Source organism: Nansenia antarctica (assembly GCF_963989245.1).
Source record: "Nansenia antarctica genome assembly, chromosome: 12".
NCBI lineage: Eukaryota > Metazoa > Chordata > Actinopteri > Argentiniformes > Microstomatidae > Nansenia > Nansenia antarctica.
The window spans coordinates 15,613,759-15,634,288 of NC_137682.1; the positions used below are offsets into that span (position 1 = coordinate 15,613,759).

Here is a 20,530-nt window from a genome sequence, read left to right on the forward strand (position 1 = left end):
CTTTATCATATTACTATCACATTCCCTGATTGTCCCAGGGCCAAAGACAACATTTAAAAAATTGAAAACACATGTTACAGATGTGACTCAATTTCGTTGTTAAAAACTGAAACCTTACCCATATGTAGTGTACATAGGAGATCAGGAGTGTCATTGCATGGCTAGAAAAGCATTGCAAAACTAATAGTGTAAATTCTCCAAAACACCTCACTTCCTTACGCTGTCATGAACAACAGGAAATTGAAATGAACCTGGGCTATTTAGTCTGGGCGAGTCTTACTTAGTGTCTCCTCTCAAGCAGCCACTTGTTAACCACAGTGGCAGATGTAGTGATTAGACCCATTTTTGTAATAGTGTATGTTTCATTTCATTATTAAGGAGATGATTGCAGCTTTGAGTATTATTGTCCATGAGTGGATGATGTAATTTCTAAATAATAAATAGATTAAATGGAACTTTAATAGGGATGTAGATATTGTAGAAGATTGAAGCCTGGTGTTGACCCACAGTGTGTGGGCTTCTTTAGAGGTCAAATCCCTGACCCCAGAAACACCAGAAACAGTCTCTCCAGTCTCTTTCATGTGTCATCTGCCCTCAGACACACACAAACACGTACAGGTAAACATAAACAGGTATACATGACACTCACACAAATCTAATAAACATAGCTACAGTATAGAGTTTATAGCCACACATACTCTCACACACCAATACAGATACTGTAGACACACAGAGATACTTTCGCTGGGGGGGGCTCCACCTAAGGTGCATATAAACATTTAATAAATAACCTATCATAAATACCTATCATAAATAACCACCATGTGACCCCAGGGGGGCTCCGTACTCTCAGATAACAATTCTGTTAAGATTTAGAAAATCGTTATGTGTGTACCAGGCTTTAGGCACCGCTTGTTGTGTAGATCCTGCATATAGATCCCCCATGTTGACCTGTTAATGTCTCACCTCCCAAGGTGCTCCTCAGAACACTTTACCTTTGGTGTAGCTGGCCGCTACTCTGCTCCCATTTCCTGCATGTTGCTTAGGTCTCTGCACCTTTAGGGTCACCCAGGGGGAAAGAGAAAGCCAAGCTCTTCCACAAGGCCCAATTTACAATTGCTGTTGCTCTCTTGAAATTGTTGTCAAGACAGTTGGATACATATCACAAAGTATTTTGTCCTCAAGCTAAGTGTCCAAACTGAAGAGAAGTGTTTGCGAGAGGTTGTTTGTTCGTGAGATATCGGAGCTCATGTTTCTCCTTTGAAATGACCCTGAACAATAACCCCTTCAACCAGCCTATTTGACTCCTCGGTCTGTTCCATAAATAAAACCCCCATAGTTTTTTTTCTTTTCAGCCATGGGGAATTGCTGGGCCCGGTTTGGTTCCAGGTTGGCTCTAGGTTCGCTTGCTTGACTTCCCGACCTGAGCTGATCCAATTAGGCTCTGGTTTTACTAGATTGCGCGTGCGGACTGAAGGGAACCGCTCTGGGTTCCCATTACATGAGCTTTTACTGCTCCGTCGCTGACTAGTGGCTCCATGTCAGAAGAGGGAGGCCACTGCCTCTGGGAATGTCCTGATCTGTCTGTCCTTCTTGTAACCCTCCAGGCTCTACTCTTATACAGGCGAGACAGCGGCTAAGAAAGGGGGTACCGGTCTTACTCAAGTCGCCCCAATTCCCAAAGTGTCCTACTTTCAACTAATTGGATATGAGTGAAATTAGGTAAAAAATTAAATACATTTAGTCAGCCAGACAGGAAGGGGTTCTACAGGAAAGAGGCCGCCACAAGAGCGGTGTGCCTGTCGGATGTGAATGGCCCAAGACCTGACAGTGGTCTCTTCTGGGAAGTGTCACAGCACCCATAGAGACAGAATCACTGAGGGCAAACATAGTCCATGTTTGTCTTGACAGCCAACAAAAACGAGTTTTTATGTGGTAATTTTTTCACGAGTGCTCTACTTGTATATTGAATGTGTACAGAGAAGATGTTCTTGCTCTCTTACTCCTTTACTCTGTTCATCAGTTTCATGCTTGACATGATGGGATGATAGAACGATAGTTCTGTACAGTACATAGAGTATTGTTACCTGTAGAGGCTTCAACGCTTATCTGTCCTCAGCTAAGAGGAGTTTTGTACGGAGTTCATGATGAGTCACAGTGTCACAGATAAACCGATCTTTGGATAGATCATGATGGGTAACCTACAGTATATCAACCACGTTCAACTATAAATATCGGTAGTCCAGATCGAGATCGTTTTGATCACTGGTTATGAGGCTGAAAGCGTACCATAACACGTAACACTGATAGCCAGTTAATGTGGGAATGTGGTCTGCGTTTGGAAGAGCAGTGGGGAAGCGACGGTTGAGGGTGGGAGGGAGAGCATAAATCAGCTGTTAGCGCTTAGCGCCCACTCTCTCGCCCATCCCTCAAATCTCAACGTCCCACGCTCCTGACTTCCTCCCGGGCCTGCCTCGACACAGCAGTTAGCCAACTCCAACAATTTTACACAACTAATTTATGTGCTTCTCCTTGCCTCAAGGATGAGGTCGGGAAGTGATCCCCCCTTTTAAAACGCCATGGTGGCCACGATTGGGATAAGGGTGGGTGAATAACCCTGTTGGTTTAGTAGGACCCCAGTTGAGTTTGCCGGTGTGCTCTCTGAAACATATGAGCTTGTCTGCACATGCTAATGGGGACCCAGCTCTGCGAGATCTGTGGACAGAGTTTCAGGAAGTTGTAAATGTCACGGCTGATTCTTAATGACTTGCCCCATTCCTCCTCTGTGCTGCATGTGGTGGTTTGGAGGCACAGCTTGGATAAGAAGGTTCAAGTGGATATTGTGTATGGAATAGAATAAAGGGAAGAATATTTGAAACTTCACGTGAAGTGTGACCTAAAGGATAGGTTGCCCCTTTATCTGTGTAGTATCGTTGAAATCACTAGGGAACACATTGTACTGTATTACCATTGCGACATGACAATTATGATTGCATGGTACTTTTCCACTTGTGTAACTCAAACCGGTCAACTTCCTTACTATTGCAATTGTGAAGCAATTACCAATAGAGCAGGGGTGGCCAACCAGTCGGAGACTAAGAGCCCCCCAAAATGATTGGGGTACCACAAAGAGCCACATCATACATGCAGGCTCACAAAAGCACTCCCGCTCACTCACACACACACACGCACACGCACACAAAATACATTTCCAATAGGCTACGAGACCAGTGGTGTAATTTCAGCAAAAGCTGAAAAAATGGCAAGGTACCAAGTGGGGGGGTTGAGAGGGGGTTTCTCCTCCTCTGTGGATTTTTTTTTTTTCAAATCAGTTGTGCAATAGTAATTTTTGGTGAGTTGTTTGACTTATATGACATTAAGGTAATGAATAAAGGTGACAACTACAGTATGTAGGTAGTAATCTACATCTTTCCTAGCAGGGGGACCTGGTTCAATCCTCCTTAGAAACAAAACATTACAGATTTAGCTATTCTCAACTCTAAATTAACTGCACTGTTAACACGCGAGTATTGTAAGACCTCACCCGTGTCCCTGTCATACCTGTCAACCCTCCCGTTTTTCCCGGGATTCTCCTGTATTTTACCTCTCTTTCCCGCCGTGCTCCCGTTTAAATATTTTCCTGTAAATCTCCCGTATTTTTAAGCTATTATAATACAACATAATTGAACAGATTTTGGAGTATGTTAAGATGTGAATGGTAGGCCACTTGTTAGATGTCGCAGACAGGCAAAGAGCTCGCAAGCCACAGGTTGGCCACCCCTGCAATAGTGTATCACCATATAAATACAATGTTGTTAGAGTATGAATAGGGCCAACTTATCTACCTTTTACAAATAATCAAATCCTTCACTACCCCTCTGAGTCTACAGTCTACGCCTCTGGATATTTCAGGTCATACCAGCTGGAGAGGTCTTATTTATTAGACTGGAGAATGCTGGGAAACAAACCTCTTTTTGTTTTTACTTGTGCTGTTATAGCTTTGCTGAGCAATGTTCAGGCAGAACAAATACCTTCCTCCTGAAGGCCTTCGGGAGACAGAGGCTTTCCTGAGGCCTAGGGTTCAATGCCAGCGGAGATGGGCTCATAATCGGTCAACTTGGCATTTGTCTTTCCCCTGTGTATGTTATTTGCCTAAAATGGCCTCACATACAAAACCCTTCCCCTTCTCCTGGATGCTGATACTGTATCCTCCACGGGATTGTTTATGACTCAGTAAATCTATCATCTCCAGATTACTACTAACTCCCTGTCCGAAACCAAACACTACCATCGCTCCCACTGACTGCTTAACAGTCCAATGGACCACCTCTCCTCTCTTGCTCCAAAAAAGGAATGAACAAATAAGATGGAGATGGGGCTCATGATAATACAGTTGGGGAGAAAGAGGATAAAGCAGATTAAGTGCTTAAAACTAAAAAGTGAAATGGCAAGGAGGCAGAGGAAATGGTAGCAGTACTATCTACTCGTGTCAGATGTAACGCTGATATCCACTTTTATTTGGCATCATCAAGGACATTGATAGGATCCATAAAGAGAATTTATAAGGCGAAATATTTGCCTCCCTTCCCTCTCGCTACAATATAGAAGCCCTTAAAGTGTCCAATGCAGGATTAATGTTCCATGTTCTGTCTTACTTTACGTCTCAGGGTTGTTATTTTCCTCCCGTGTGATAGGGTAGATTGTCAGGGAATTACGTTTTTATTTTAATCCTCTGGTATTGGGGGGGTTTGTGGCTGATTTTCAGCTGCGGGCTGTAAAGTTCCTTTCCTGGTAAAACATTTTATGTCGAGGCCCGGAAAGCTTTTAAACGATGACTTTAGTGTAAATCACGTCTGGAGCATATGCATCGTTTGTGGGGGAATCGAAGGGGGTTGGGGGGGGGCTACTATTTATCCCACTTGAACAATTTAATTCTTCTCACGGGAGCTTAGATTTTGGATTCTGGAACGTAGCTTAACGTCAACCCCACAGACCCCCGGTAACTTAAAACCCATTTCTCAGTAAGATCTGTTCAATCAGATCATCTCCCCAAGATATGACAATGTTTTATTTAACCTTTTATTCTGCCACAAGAGACAAGAAGGAAGGATCAGTTAACAGTACAGTCAGTTGCAGTTGGGTTTAATCCATTGCTTTTTACTCCACTTGAAAATGTATTGTGTGTATCTTTCTGAAGTGTTGAAATGTAATGTCAACTGACTTTTATTATTTTAGAAATTAATATTTTCTAGTCTTTATTTTTGAATGTGAAGAAAATCTATGAGCAAACATTGTTGCTGTCTTGTTGCTGTCTCCATCACAATTAGCCATGGGTTCTGAGAACATAGTGGAATGTGAAAAAAATGTATAATAATAAAGGTCCAGTATTTATATATGTATATTTGAGCTTTAAAATAGAAAGGGAACTGTGGGAAAAAGATGATAGGAAAGATATATTACACTTCATTAATATTAATACAGTTCAAGTCGGAAGTTTACATACACTTAGGTTGTGTAAGTCAATAAAACTATGTTTTTAACCACTCCACATTTCATGTTAACAAACTATAGTTTTCACAAGTCGGTTAGTACGTTTTCCAACAACTGTTTACAGACAGATTATTTCACTTATAATTCACTATCACAATCACAATTCCAGTGGGTCAGAAGTTTACATACACTAAGTTGACTGAGCCTTTAAACAGCTTGGAAAATTCAAACTCATTGTGTCTTTGCTTGACATCATGGGAAAATCAAAAGAAATCAACCAAGACCTCAAAAAATGTATTGTGAACCAATTTTAAAAAAAACCTGAAGGTACCACGTTCATCTGTACAAACAATAGTACACAAGTACACCACGCAGCTGTCATACCACACAGGAATGAGGCGCATTCTGTCTCCTAGAGATGAACGTACATTGGTGCGAAAAATACAAATCAATCCCAAGAACCTTAAGATGCTGGAGGAAACAGATACAAAAGTATCTATAGGCCTATCCACAGTAAAACGAGTCCTATATCGACATAACCTGATAGGCTGCTCAGCACAGAAGAAGCCACTGCTCCAAAACCACCATAAAAAAGCCGGACTACAGTTTGCAACTGCTCATGGGGACAAAGATCTTACTTTTTGGAGAAATGTCCTCTGGTCTGATCTGATGTAACAAAAATGTTACTGTTTGGCCACAATGACCATTGTTATGTTTGGAGGAAAAGGGGGAGGCTTGCAAGCCAAAGAACACCATCCCAACCGTGACACACAGGGATGGCAGCATCATGTTGTGGGGGTGCTTTGCTGCAGGAGGGACGGGTGCATTTCCCAAAATAAATGGCATCATGAGGGAGGAAGATTCTGTGGATATATTGAAGCAACAACCTCAAGACATCAGCGAGGGAGTTTAAGCTTGGTTGCAAATGGCTCATCCAAATGGACAATGACCCCAAGCATACTTCCAAAGTTTGGGCAGAATGTGACACGTTGTAATGCTTTTCCTATCGGCAACCAATCAAAATGTTCAGACTTTTCTTTTGAAACACGGAACTACGTTTCAACATTGTTGAGAATCACAACACAAACTCGCTAGTCAAGCCAAAACATTGCAATGCAATGGATTCTGTGAGTAATCTCCACTGCTACCCAGTTAACTAACACTACTTTACATTGTTAGCAGGCTCACAAAACAAGCTGTGTTAGTTGACTAGCGATGTGTCATTGATTTTCAACAATGCGGAAATGTATTGAAAGAAAAGTCTTTTTTTCGAAAGAAAAGTCTGATCATTACATCCGATATGAGGACCAAAGCATTAGAACGTGTCACAAATGGCTTAAGGGCAACAATGTCATTGGAGTGGCCATCACAAAGCCCTGACCGCAGTCCGATAGAAAATGTGTGGGCAGAACTGAAAAAGGAGTGTGCGAACAAGGAGGCCTACAAACCTGACTCAGTTAAACCAGTTCTGGCAGGAGGAATGGGCCACAATTCCACCAACTTATTGTGGGAATGATACCTAACTAAGTGTATGTAAACTTCTGACCCACTGGGAATGTGATGAAAGAAATAAAAGCTGAAATAAATCCTTCTCTCTACTATTATTCTGACATTTCACATTCTTAAAATAAAGTAGTGATTCTAACTGACCTAAGACTGACCTATGTCTACTAGGATTAAATGTAAAAAATGTTTGGCAGAAGATGGAAATGATAATGTGTCAGATGAGTTACACAGACCCAGTTCGACCAAGCTCTGCATCTTGATCAGAGTTGATGTTCAGAGAATGTAGATAGAAAAGGATAACCAAGTCAAGCAGTCAGTGTGACAGAGGTTTTCTATTATGTTAGCTCCATTCACATACCTGCTTTCTGCATGGCCTCAAAACTGCCAGGGACAGCCCTCTAATTTGGGATCAGTGTTCAACTCCACAGCATGACTAACACGAAGCCAAGGCGCCCAAGAAAGACAGGTTACTTTGTTACTTTGTCCAATTGAAATTGGCATGCTTTAGTATTTTACCCAGGAGTAAACAGAGCTACGGCCCCCTCTAAACATGCACCTAAATGATCATACGCTGAAGAAGTGTTTACTGATTGCCTCTGTAGTACAGTGACATTTCAAGACATTTTTCTCGAATGATGCTTGTATTAATGCACTCAGCCCCACTGTGCATGTACCGTACTATTTAGTGTCTCTGGAAAACAGAGTATGCAACAGGGGATGGCTGACACCATTACTCATTCCCTTCCATGCATTATAATGAGCCCGTCCTTCAATTGCTGCCTGCACTGGTCTAAAATGTTAACATACGTTGTACAAGGGTTGTCCTGTGCCCTGACTACTGAATCTTACTCCTCATCCCCCATAACATAACATTTTGGGGGTGGAAAGACGCCCCCAGGAATAGCTGGCAACCAAAGTAAGAGTTTGGCACGGGGAGATTGTGGTAGACCTCACTACATCATCGTCATTATCTCATGGCTCATGTCTCCCTTCATGGAAACGGCTCAATCATTTTCCAATTGGGATGTATAAAGGTTTGCATGGGAAACACAGGAGAGAGGCTGTTTATTGCTTGTTCAGCCTTTATGTTTGGACAGCGACTTTGCTTCCTGTATAAATCATCTCAACAGGGACCGTGGAATGGCTGCTTATCCTCTTTGATTGCCTCTTGGTTTTGGTCACTGACTCACTGGAAGAAAAGGATACTTTTTTTTGTTGCCTGTTTAATCACTCAACATGGTCAAAAGAAAACCTTTTTCATGCAATTTAGACTTAATACTATATTAGTATTATATATTACTAGTATTAATGCACACAGGTGCCATGGCTTTCTATATTAGTATTATGCACACAGGTGCCATGGATCTCTATATTAGTATTAATGCACACAGGTGCTATGGCTTTCTATATTAGTATTGCTTATGGCTCTTAATAACATCCAGTAGTACTGCACCTATAGATTTAGTCATAATACATTTCTCACAATGTTTTCTACCGGTGATGAGACAGCTCTTGTAGGCACATACTGTGGTAGTGAATTAGCCTCCTGTAAGTGTCAATCACCATTTCCATTTCCTCCTCATGTATTCTGGTTTTACTCTCAGGGCAGACCACTGATGCCACGGTTTATTTTCAGTAAGTATACATTCACCAATATGAGAAGGCTGTCCATTGAAAGCAAATATTGGAAGGTTAGGATTAAGGATAGGGTGTGTCTGTGTGTGTGTGTGTGTGTGTGTGTGTGTGTGTGTGTGTGTGTGTGTGTGTGTGTGCGTGTGTGTGTGTGTGTGTGTGTGTGTGTGTGTGTGAGTGCGTGCGTGCGTGCGTGCGTGTGTTCACATGTTTTAGTGTGAGAATGCCCACACACAATCCCACATTCATAGCCATTCATAGTGAGCTCAACATGGGTATATGGTGTGTGTGTGTGTGTGTGTGTGTGTGTGTGTGTGTGTGTGTGTGTGTGTGTGTGTGTGTGTGTGTGTGTGTGTGCGTGTGCGTGTGCGTGTGTGTGTGTGTGTGTGTGTGTGTGTGCGTGTGCGTGTGTGTGTGTGTGTGGAGAGGGAAAGCCAAAGACATCCGTTTCTACAGTATATTGTGATTAGAGCAGTTGAATATTTGTTTTGGAGCACACCACATTCCTCTCAGCCTTAATTGATAGCAATTATGTGGTTTTTGATTTGGTGTGTTTGATTGGGGGTTGGATTTGAATGGTTATGATTTGAAGGGAGAAGTTTCTGTTGTTGTTAAGCTTTAGGGCTGAATTCCTGTAAGATATCCACCCCAACATTACAAAGAAGTCATTTTTAGGGGTGAAGGTTCTAGGGATAATACTTGATTGTCTGTGTTCTTATGGAGATAATGTTTGTTTGGTTTCATCGTCGAAAGTCAGAGCTGTTGGATAAAGATAAAGCAGTGTTATGAAACCAAAACACAGAAATGCTGCATTCCTTGCAGTAACTGAAGTCTAAATTATTGGAATGATTTTTATTACGCTATTGTTATGTCATGTAACGACAACGAAAGACTCACATTTCTAAGTTCACTTTCAAAGTGAAGTTTTATTAAATCAGATTTTATTCATTCATAGATTGTCCTCTGCTCAGACTGCTTCGGGACTGAGTAGACGTGTAGCGTTGGTGGTTGATTGGCAGCCTATCTAGCCAATGTTACAGCTGGTTGCTAGCTAGTACTAGCTACCGGTTCAACAACATCTGGACGCAAATACTGGAATTACGGAGATTTGTTGGACGCAGCAGTCACACTACTCTTTTCACTGTCCTGGCCCCCGCTGGTGGAATGAGCGTCCCACTCCTGTCAGGACTGCAGAGTCTGAGTCACTACCTATCGTCCGCCATAGACTAAAGACCCATCTCTTCACGATACACCTTAATTGTACATCCTAAGACCTCTTCATCCCCTCTTCCCCCCTGTACAGTTTCTCTACTGTAAATAATAAATAAATAAAGCATTATGGCTGCCAGTGGCCCCTGACCCTAGCAATGATAACTTTTTCTTTTGTATGACTGATGGATAGATGATTCACTTACTTGTATTTGTCACTTTGGATGAAGGCATCTGCTAAATGCCAAAAATGTAAATCATTGTTTTGAGAACTATTATTTCTAAGCGCAGAGCAGAAACCACCGTAATCTATCACGCAATAAATAATACATCCAATTTGTTTTGCAGCCGTTATGCCGTATGAAACCAATAAGGCTGTGATTTATTGTGAATAAAGTCACAGCTGATGGGTTGTTAACAACGCCCCTCAGCTGTGACTTTATTCGTGATAAAGCAGGGTATTTCGTGCCTTAATGGAGTAAACTAAGTAAACATGTTGTCCTCCATGAATGATGTAGTACGTCACCTTGTGTGAATTGGTTAACAGAACACGTAGTGCTTATTTGATACATGATCAGTCTTGCTTCTGACAGCTTTGTGTTTATTCGAAGGCAGTCCACGGATTTGAGGTAGGCTGAAAAGTTACCGGAGTTTGGCGTGCTTATTTGATTAATTTCCAAGGATTTGACAGCCTTATTTCAGTCATTTGGCCACAAGTCTGAGGTGCGCTCTCCTCCTTGGCCCCTATGGCCCTATTACGACATTATTAATGATAACAAGTACCTATCACTTAAGATGAATTGGTGTCACCTCAAATCTCTCACCATTCACCCAAGTTTCGTCACAATTGTCCCAGTGGTGTCAGAGGTAAAGAGTGTGACATACAAACCAACATACTTGTGACGTGCGAATGGACAGAGAACGATCAACAGTCCCCCCCTCCTCGATTTCATTGTGGGGGACAACAATCACTTTATAGCTTCAAAACATGGTTAAAACTCTCATTTTTATCTCATGTATGGTCAGTCCTTGCATCCATAGCTCTGTCTATACAATAGAGAGTGGTAACATTTCTCCAGTCCCATCCCTCAGCTGTTTGCCAAAAAAGTGTCGGGGTCCCGGGAGCCTGCCTTGTTGTTGTTGAATGTGAAGCTCTAAGAGTCCCCTTATTTTAAGCCCCATCACCTGATGTCCTTCCCAGGTAATTCATCTCTTAACCACACAGGGATGTTTCTGTAGAATAGAATAACGTTTCCCTACAGTCTGCAGCTTTAAGGATGTCCAAGTTCATCCTCCCTAAGATGATGTATGCTCGTTAGTTGATTTCTTAACAGTTTCTATGTTCATAGGATTCATTGTCTGTCCAGGGGACACCTACCCTCCCCCTGTTAAAAACTTGGACTGCCAGATGTTATGAAAGGATCCATTGAAGCAAAAAATATCAATAAAACAGAATGAAGAAATCAGAAATCTATCCAGATCGCTGATTCTCATATGACCAAACTGTATCATCTAATTGGCATGGGTCTGTCAAATGTGACCTGCATTATAAAGACTTGAGCAGAGGTCTGCTCAAACACGTGCATGCGTGTGTATGTATGTTACCGTTTTGTGTGAATGCAGTATGTGTCCGTGTAGATGTGTAAGTCTATAAATCGGAGTTAGTTATTCTCCAGTTTTCCAAGGTTACTGTGGTATGTTCGAAATATTTTGACATTTTGCGAACTCCTAGTGCTGGCAATGGAAGGTGCTAAGCTGGCCAGACCCAAGAATAGCAGGGAAGAGGGAGGAAACAGAGGAATGACAGTGAGGAAGGGAGAGAAAAGGCAGTAAGAGAAAGGAAGAGATGGTTAAATAGAGGGAAAGAAAAAGGTAGATATAAGCAGAGGCATATGTACATTATGTCTCTGTGTGTGTGCGTGTGTGTGTATGTGTGTGTGTGTGTGGGGGGGGGGGGGGGCGGGGGGGGGGAGCGTCTGTGTGTGTGTGGGGGGGGGGGGGGGGGGGGAGCGTCTCTGTGTGTGTGTGTGTGTGTGGGGGGGGGGGGGGGGGGAGCGTCTCTGTGTGTGTGTGTGTGTGTGTGTAAACGTGTGAGTCTGCAGCTGGTCGGCTCCTTGTTTGAACTAGCGTGCTGGACTGGGGCCCTTTCTGATTGGCTGGCTGGGTGGACCTGGGGACTCAAGGGGCTTGGATCCCCCCCCACCCCCCACCCATTCCCTAACTAACTCCTGAGGTACAGAGGGAGCGAGACAGAGAGTAGACGGCAGGCAGACACAGACGCATACACACAGCTAGAGTGACACACACACCGATAGCAGAGCACCGAGAGCAGAGCACCACACACTGGGCTGACAAACACACACACACACACACACACACATACACATGTGCTAAAGGTAAACACACACAGGCATCTCCCCAGAAGGCATGGACCACGACACCTTGGCTACCGGGCTACTGCTGACAGCACTCGTCTTACTGGTACTGTAACATCTACTTCAGTGCTTCTACTTGGAACATTTTTAAAGAAGGTCATGCTTAACTCTCCTCTTAACCGGTGGAGTGATACTTCTACATCTACTTTTTTTGGTATGTGGAGTGATTCTTACTGTAACTCGAATGGTCATTTGTTCAAGTGGATATTAACTTGTGCTTGGCAGATGTGCTTATTTATTATTAGGTGACATGAGACAGTTGGAATGTACTCTCATAATCATCCGGTCTTTACGGCAGTAGGTTAACTAGGCAGTTAAAATGGAGTTGGCCTATTCATTTGACTCATACTATGAGTGCTCAGGCTTCCTCTCAAACATTTTCCATGTCAGTCATAAATAAAAGTTTGTCCTTCACATCCTAAATAGATACGTAGGTGAGTGAGGGTAGATATTTCGGAGGGTAGATATTGCCATGACTGACTGCCCTATGGCATGAAGTAAAATACTGTGAGAGCCACTCCTCAGGAGACAAGGGCTTAAACAGATGTGCAAAGATCATATGACTTGCCAATTAAATAAAGGCCATTGCATGTACGTATATTGACGTCTGTGAAAGTAGGCATTGAGTTGGACTCTTCTTTCCCCTGTCAAACTTTTCCGTCTTAAGAAGTGAAATATCCTGATTGACGGTCATCGACAGGTGATTCGTGTTTGTCTGTCCATTAAAGGGACACAGAGATAGGTCTGTGTGATGCAGGCATGCCTCATTCATACTTCAAGCATGGTTGTTGGACTATCACAATGGAAACTGCACAGTGTGTAATATGCTCAAAGCAGTGTCTAATGACAGGTACAATACAAAAAGCATTCTTAACAAAGAGCAAGCAAGGCGGTGTTACACACGTATGGGGGTAGGTACTGTATGACCTAGTGTTACACATGTATGGGGGTAGGTACTGTTATGACCTAGTGTTACACATGTATGGGTATAGGTACAGTGTTGAAAGCTTTGACAACTTAAAAAAGCACTAATTAAATGCAATATAATACACCCAAAGGTGAGATGTTCTTGTGATCTGCTCGATCAAGGACATGATCGCCTTCCTTTTAACATTGTAGTTGAATTTGAATCTGGACACAAGGTGTTAGGGGCTCGACTCGGTATGGGGTGGATTCCTTACATAAAGTGTCTGGCTGGCTCTGTGGTTCCCAAACAGGGAGGGGAGATAAAGCGTGTCAGAGTGTCAGGAAGCCTCCAAGTAGATATCCAAGACTTTTGATTATTCTATCCAAATCCTGGTGGGTGACAGATTTACAGAGCTTTGCTCTCTGGTGCTATTGTTGAGAAACAGAAAATGGAAACAGAGCTATTTGGCCTCACAATCATCCAACCATCCCTCCCTCTATCCCGCCATCCTTGCTACTCCATTTCTCATCTTATAACAGCTCTCTCTCTCTCTCTCTCTTCCTGATATGCCCTTGGCCATCTTGGCCATGTAAAGCAGGTCCTATAGTAATTGAGTGAGAATCCACTGATTGCCTTTCGAAGGCGGTTCCAAGGAGCAGCCCTGACTGACCGCCTAAATCACTGCGTGTGTTTATTTTTTCGTGGGGCACCGACAAAGCCAGCCCAGGCAAAGTGTGCATTTCTAATATGATTTGAGGCACGCTCCAGTGGCTGTGTTTAGGCCTCAACGTTCCCCCTCAGACGTGCCTTGCGGATCGCCCGCATTGATGGCTGTTTATAACAGCCCCCCCCCCCTTTTAATGATGGACCCCCCCCCCCCCTCCTCGAGTGAAGAACGGGGGGCGTTTTTGCTACCGGGGCCCAAAGTAAATAATCAGAGCAGTATTATTACCTTGTATCTCCTTTCCACTCCAAAAGCCATTTGTCATTCTAAACTAAGTGAGATGCCGTGCCACTGGGAAGGGGGGCCATAGGGGTCCGTGCATGAAGGCGCCTTCAAAGAGAGAAGGCGCACCCAGGCATTCTGTTAAAGGGAAGGCTGGAGCTTTGGTGTAAACTACTCATTGGATCAGTGGGCGCTTTATACGCTTTAAAAAGCAGGTGTGAAGCTTTGGTTCTTTCTGGTCCTGTTCAGGGCAATCGGTACTGTGGTTTATATTGTGTATTGGGATCTGAATTTTTCTTGGGAAATTTAAGCCACTAGCAAAGACTCTGCCGGGTGCCGATACATTGTTCAGCTTCCAATCCTCTCCAATGAAGACGGAAATTACAGGTCTCACCCCCGTCAAGAGGTTTAAAGGGTCCCACTCCGGAATCACAATTATTCTCTCTAAAGCCCAATGCACACGGCCCCGATTTTGTCGCACCGCCGAACATTCGATTCTCAATTCTTTGAATTATTTCAATTGGTGTGAATGGAGAATCGAATGTTGTCGTGCGATAAAATCGCATCGCACGCCGTGTGCATTGTCTCATTCAAAACAATGGAATCGAATTCGGCGGTGCGACAAAATCGGGGCCGTGTGCATTGGGCTTAAGGGCGACTACACACTAGACGACTTTTCAAGTTGTAACATCGCTGAGCCTCTCACACTAAACGACCGTCGTGCTGGTGTCCGTGTCGCAGCGGCGCGCAGACGTCGCAGCACAGCGCAGACTACAGGATGTGTTAACGACGGGGGCTCACAGACTACAAGATTCTTCACTTGGTCAGGACGATTCCTTGACATGAACATAAACACACCTGCTACCTTCTTTGAAAGAAATCGCGATTTATTCAGTGAAAACTAGTACACCATTCAACATAGCATAACAATAGCATAGCATTCGCGGACACAGTCAGTCAATGCACCTAGCACAACAATAGCATAGCATTCGCGGACACAGTCAGTCAATGGAATGGAATGGACTTTATTTGTCATTGCTACAGTACAGGTACCAAACAACGAAATTTAGGAGGGGTGGCTCCCCTGGTGTTAGGAAAGGGGAATTTTTTTTTTTTTTTAGAAAAAGCACAAAATCACAAGAAGGTAAGGAGCTGGTTTACATAAATAAAGGCTATGTACACAATCCACTGTACTATACTGCACAGATAGTCAACTAGGGTTGTCATATTGCACAAAAGTATTTTTTTCACGTTATTTTAAAGTGTCACAGTTTGCAGGCTTGAAATGTACATGTTTGTGCCTCAGCACTAGCTGCCATACAATCCGTCCGGACTGTCCTGGGCCCAGAACTTAGGCCTTTGCTGTGTTCAGGGACTTGACGGCCCTGTGGTAGAAGCAGTTCTTCAGTCTGTTTGTCTTAGCGGCCGGGGTCCTGTACCTCCTATTCGAGGGCAGCCTGATAAAGTGTACGTGCCCAGGGTGGGTCGGGTCCCTGGAGATCTTGGAGGCCTTCCTGAGACAGCGTGTGTTGTACAGCTCTTCCAGAGAGGGGAGGGGGGCACCGGTGATCTTCTGTGCTGTTCTCACGACTCTCTGTAGCGCGTTTCTCTCCGCTGTTGTGCAGCTGTGGAACCAGTTGCAGATGCCGTAGGTGAGGATGCTCTCCACTGCGCCGTGGTAGAAGGCCACCAGTATCTCCTGCTTGTTGTGTTCTTTCCTGAGGCATCTCAGGGTGTATAGCCGCTGTTGTGCCCTCTTGATGGTGCCTTTTGTGTTGTCCTTCCAGGCCAGGTCATCCCGCATGTGATGTCCCAGGAATCGGAGGGTTGAGACTCTCTCCACGCTCTCTCCGTCGATGAGCAGGGGCTGGATCTCGGACTTTTTCCTCCTGAAGTCTACGATGAATTCCTGGGTCTTTGACTTGTTTAGCAGCAGGTTGTTAACCTTGCACAGCTTGCTCAGTTGCTCTACCTCATCCCTGTACGCCGCCTCGTCCCCCCCCGAGATACATCTCACCACGGTGGTGTCGTCTGCAGTGGTGTCGTCAATGCACCTAGCACAACAATAGCATAGCATTCGCGGACACAGTCAGTCAATGCACCTAGCACAACAACTAGCGCCGTAGCTAAAGGCTATTATCACTTATTTCCCCGACCTCTCGTTGGCTGTGCTGTCCACACGGGTCGTTGCCCATCTCAGACTCGCAGAATGTATACTCCGTCGGCCGATAAAATGAAACATGTTTGAAAAGATCTGGAGCCCTGCGACGGCCCTAACGACGGGGTCGGCGGTCCTCCGATTGCGTCTCTGAGCCTGTCACATTAAACGAGCGTCGGAGACGGCGCGTCCCCGGGTTTGCAACGACTGGAGGATTTTGTCGCCGACCGCAAAAACTGGTCGGCGACAGCTAAATCGGGGTTAAAATCGTCTAGTGTGTAGCCGCCTTTAAGGCTCAGGAGGACAATAGTCATTTCCACAATCTGAGAACACCCCTGCACAGTAAAGTGTCGCCTTCGGATCGAGATCTTTACCCATAATACCCCAGGTGGTATGACAATACGTTATGAAGATTAGCCTGGTAGCAGGTGGATGGGTAGGGAAGGGTAACAACAGAGGAGACTGGGGTATCAAACACACCATTCCTCATTCCGTTCCATGTATTACAATGATCCCGTCCTCTGATTCGTTCCTCCACCGGCCTCCCCTGGGTAACAATAATTGTTCTGGTTAATTTCTGTGGGTTTGTCATTTGGCTCATCGTGAGTTGGCTCATTGCCAAGAGGCAAGAACGCAGTCATGATATCCTACCTCAGCATCCGTTATCTAATTCTCTCTTGTCTTGTCCTATTTACCTCTCCTCTTTGATTAGTTAGAGCTATGTGGAACTGATAAAAATCCAAAACCTCACACATGAGGTTGTGCAAGGGGGTGTTGGGAAAGCTTGGGAGAGAACAGAGCCAAGAGAAAGAAACCTAACTCAGACACACACATACACACCAGCTAGATGATCCACCTCGCATGACAACGCTAATCATTTGACACCGTTCAAATAAACACCTGCCTCGGAGCAAGGTGAGTCATTCCACCAGCGATAAGTCTCTTGTGGAAACAGAGTTGGCCGTGACAGAGAGAAAGACAGCCTTCAGTATTTGGCCGTCACGGTAGGACTGAGATGCACATTGTCCTTGCAAGCGCGGAATTCATCTTCTCATAATATTGATCTTGGACCAAAAGTGATATCTCCACTCCATCCGCTGCCAAATACAGCGCGAAGCAATTATAATAGGGGAAAGAAGAGCGGACTGGAGCTTGTTAAGAGAAGCATAACATTTCACAGTGTAAAAGATGACTCTGACATCTGACTGAAATATGTGGGGTGAAAGCTGAGAGCTTTGATTATTTCCTATCGGCATCTATCTCTTCCTGTCACATGCTCGCGAGCGAGCCTACCTAACAGCGTTCTCATTGGCTCACTGCCTTGGTAATACATTCATCTGAGCGTTCATTTGATGAACCTACTGCAAACGCTCTCAGTGGAGGCTCTCATGTAGGCTATTGCTTGCCATTCATTTGCCGTAAATAAGGTATTTCAATTGAAAGATTTGATTGCGCTATACGTTACTTTCTCTGAGGAGATGACCTCCAGTGTGTATGAGATAAAACTCTGATTACAATGGCCTGCTTTCAAGAGACACACCGGTAACTCAATAGCTATTACTACAACAATGAGGTGATAGAGTGATAAAGTTAAATGTTTGACTTTGAGTAGGGATTCATCCACAGACACTGATTCATTTCCAAGTGTCTACTGCTTTTGAGTGCCTGGCAGGATGGTGCTTTGTTATGAAGAGGGGTATTGTGGGCCACACCAAGGCTTTTGTATCTGAGCTATCTTGGCCTCCTGATCTGGGGCCCCTCATTTATAAATATTGCCTACGCTCAAAAGAAGGCGTACGTCACTTTCTAAGCAAACTTTGGGATTTATAAAAAAAAACTTGGCGGGAGAATGTGCGGTCCTCCACGGACTCACTGACCCATGCGTATGCACATAAACTGGAGAAATGAAGGATGAAACTTGAGAAACACTTTGAAATTGATGCCATTGTGTAAAATAAATAAATATTACCTAATATTATGAAGAGTTCCCTGAAGTGCACAAAAAATATTAATATTTTAGGATAATAAATACAAACAGAGATATCTGTTTTTGCAAAACAACACCTCAAATATGTAGTACAGTTTAATTGGGAATCATCTTTAATTGCATCTGTAATTGTGTGTGTGTGTGTGTGTGTGTGTGTGTGTGTGTGTGTGTGTGTGTGTGTGTGTGTGTGTGTGTGTGTGTGTGTGTGTGTGTGTGCGTGCGTGCGTGCTTGCGTGCGTGCGTGTGTTTAGTGGGGTAGTGTCCGTGGGGTAGTGGTGGCCTAGTGGATAGCGAGTTGGAATGCTATTAAGAAGGTCATGAGTTCAAATCCCACTTGGGAACACCACTGCTAATGTTTCCTTGAGTAAGGCACTTAGCCCTAAATTACTCCAGGGAGACTGTCCCTGTTAATCTCTAATATATCATTGTAAGTCGCTTTGGATAAAAGTGTCTGCTAAATGGTGAAAATGTGTTTGTGGAGGGGGGCGGGTTGCTCATGGGTGTGGGTGGGCATGATGTGCATATGAGTGTGTTTGTTTGTTAGGGTTTTAAAGGTGTGTGTGTCATGATCGTTCTCTGTGCAGAGCTCGCGGACAGCACGTTCGGAGGAGGACAGGGACACCCTGTGGGACGCCTGGGGGTCGTGGAGCGACTGTTCCCGCACCTGCGGAGGAGGGGCGTCCTACTCACTCCGACGCTGTCTCAGCTCCAAGTAAGACATTCAGCCCACTTACTGTGTGTGTCTCTCTCTCTCTCTTCCCAAATATCCCTCTCCTTATCCCTCTGTCTTCCCTGGTCACCAACAGTAGTCTCTCCTTCTCTTTCTGTTTTTCTATGTCTCTCACATTCCTCTCCTGTCTGTCTGTCCCTTTGTGTGTCTGTCACTCTTTTCTTTAGCCCCCTCTTTCTCTCTCTCTCTCTCTCTCTCTCTCTCTCTCTCTCTCTCTCTCTCTCTCTCTCTCTCTCTCTCTCTCTCTCTCTCTCTCTCCCTCTCTTGCCCCCCCTCCCTGTCTTTCCCGAAGTCCTAACAGCCTCCCTTGGTCACCGTAGACCCCCCCCTCTTAGCATGATCTGCTGCAACAATACTTCTCTTTTACAGGTTTTATTGGTTAAATATGTGTCAAAACTTGACCCGGGTTAGCAAACTTGCACTGAAAGCCCCACAGCAAAAATCATCATGACCAGAGCCATAGAATAATACATTGTAAGAGGTTAAAGATAGGTCAACCTGAAAGTGTTGCTCTGAAAGAGCCTACTTCTTCTCCAGTAAATGAAAAGGGTTGTCTGTCCATATAAAAATGAATTCATCAATGAATTCAATAGAGCTTATGATCAGCTAAAGAGAATGAGCATAATATAAGTCATAACCCCGTTATAATGACAGCAAAGTGAAAAAGTCCATTGACAATTTGTAAGCCTGCGCTCAAACACGGTCAAGGTAATCCCCCTTGTTCAAAGAGTAAAGTCCTGACTGGGCTTTGACTGGTTTCCATTAAAGTCTTGCACGATGGAAGTGGGGCCCCTCTCTCTCTCTCTCTCTCTCTCTCTCTCTCTCTCTCTCTCTCTCTCTCTCTCTCTCTCTCTCTCTCTCTCTCTCTCTCTCTCTCTCTCTCTCTCTCTCTCTCTCTCTCTCTCTCTCTCTCTCTCTCTCTCTCTCTCTCTCTCTCTCTCTCTCTCTCCCTCTCTCTCTCTGTGGTTTATGTCCTGCCAAATGGACCCAGACAGGGTCCCTAATAGCGCAAGTAAATCTCGCCGTGTGCCCCGTTCCCATGAGCTGTAATCGAAGTGCTCAAAATACATTTTATACGATTGTTAAATAAACCTTAAAGGTCAACAGAGAGATCTACAGTATCCACAGATCTGGCCCCCAGCAAATCGGGCCCAGGCTGTCATCTGCCTCTTCATCAAAAGTCGACAGTGAACACTCAGGTCCGAATAACGTTGACAGTCATGAGTATGTTTCAGAAATGAGAGCCTAACAAAGACCCTGTATATGACCATTTCAGTCGTATCATTTGAGCTGTACTTGGACTTGTAGGGGCTGCAAACAATGAGTGCACATGTTCTGATGTATATCTTGTCTGGCACCTGTGCTCAGCAGTATGTGTGTGTAAGCCCTCTCTTTTTAGCATTAAGTCAGAGCAACCTTTCTGGAATGGGCTTCAATGATCAGCGCAACACACTAAAAGCTCAGAGACCTACGAGAACAGTCAAAGGGGCCAAATATACAAAAGGATTGGAAGAGTGAATGAGAGAGAAA

The 20,530-nt window shown here is 44.2% G+C and overlaps 1 protein-coding gene across 1 annotated transcript in view; it reads left to right on the top strand.

The window, feature by feature from the left end:
• Positions 1-20,530, top strand: part of LOC308168910 (ADAMTS-like protein 1) — a gene marked incomplete at both ends in the record, with an annotated part of 91,685 nt that overhangs the window by 33,328 nt on the left and 37,827 nt on the right. The window contains one exon of the mRNA XM_080543552.1: positions 18,855-18,982. Within this exon, the coding sequence (XP_080399678.1) occupies positions 18,855-18,982 (128 nt within the window). The remainder of the gene's footprint in view (positions 1-18,854; positions 18,983-20,530) is intronic.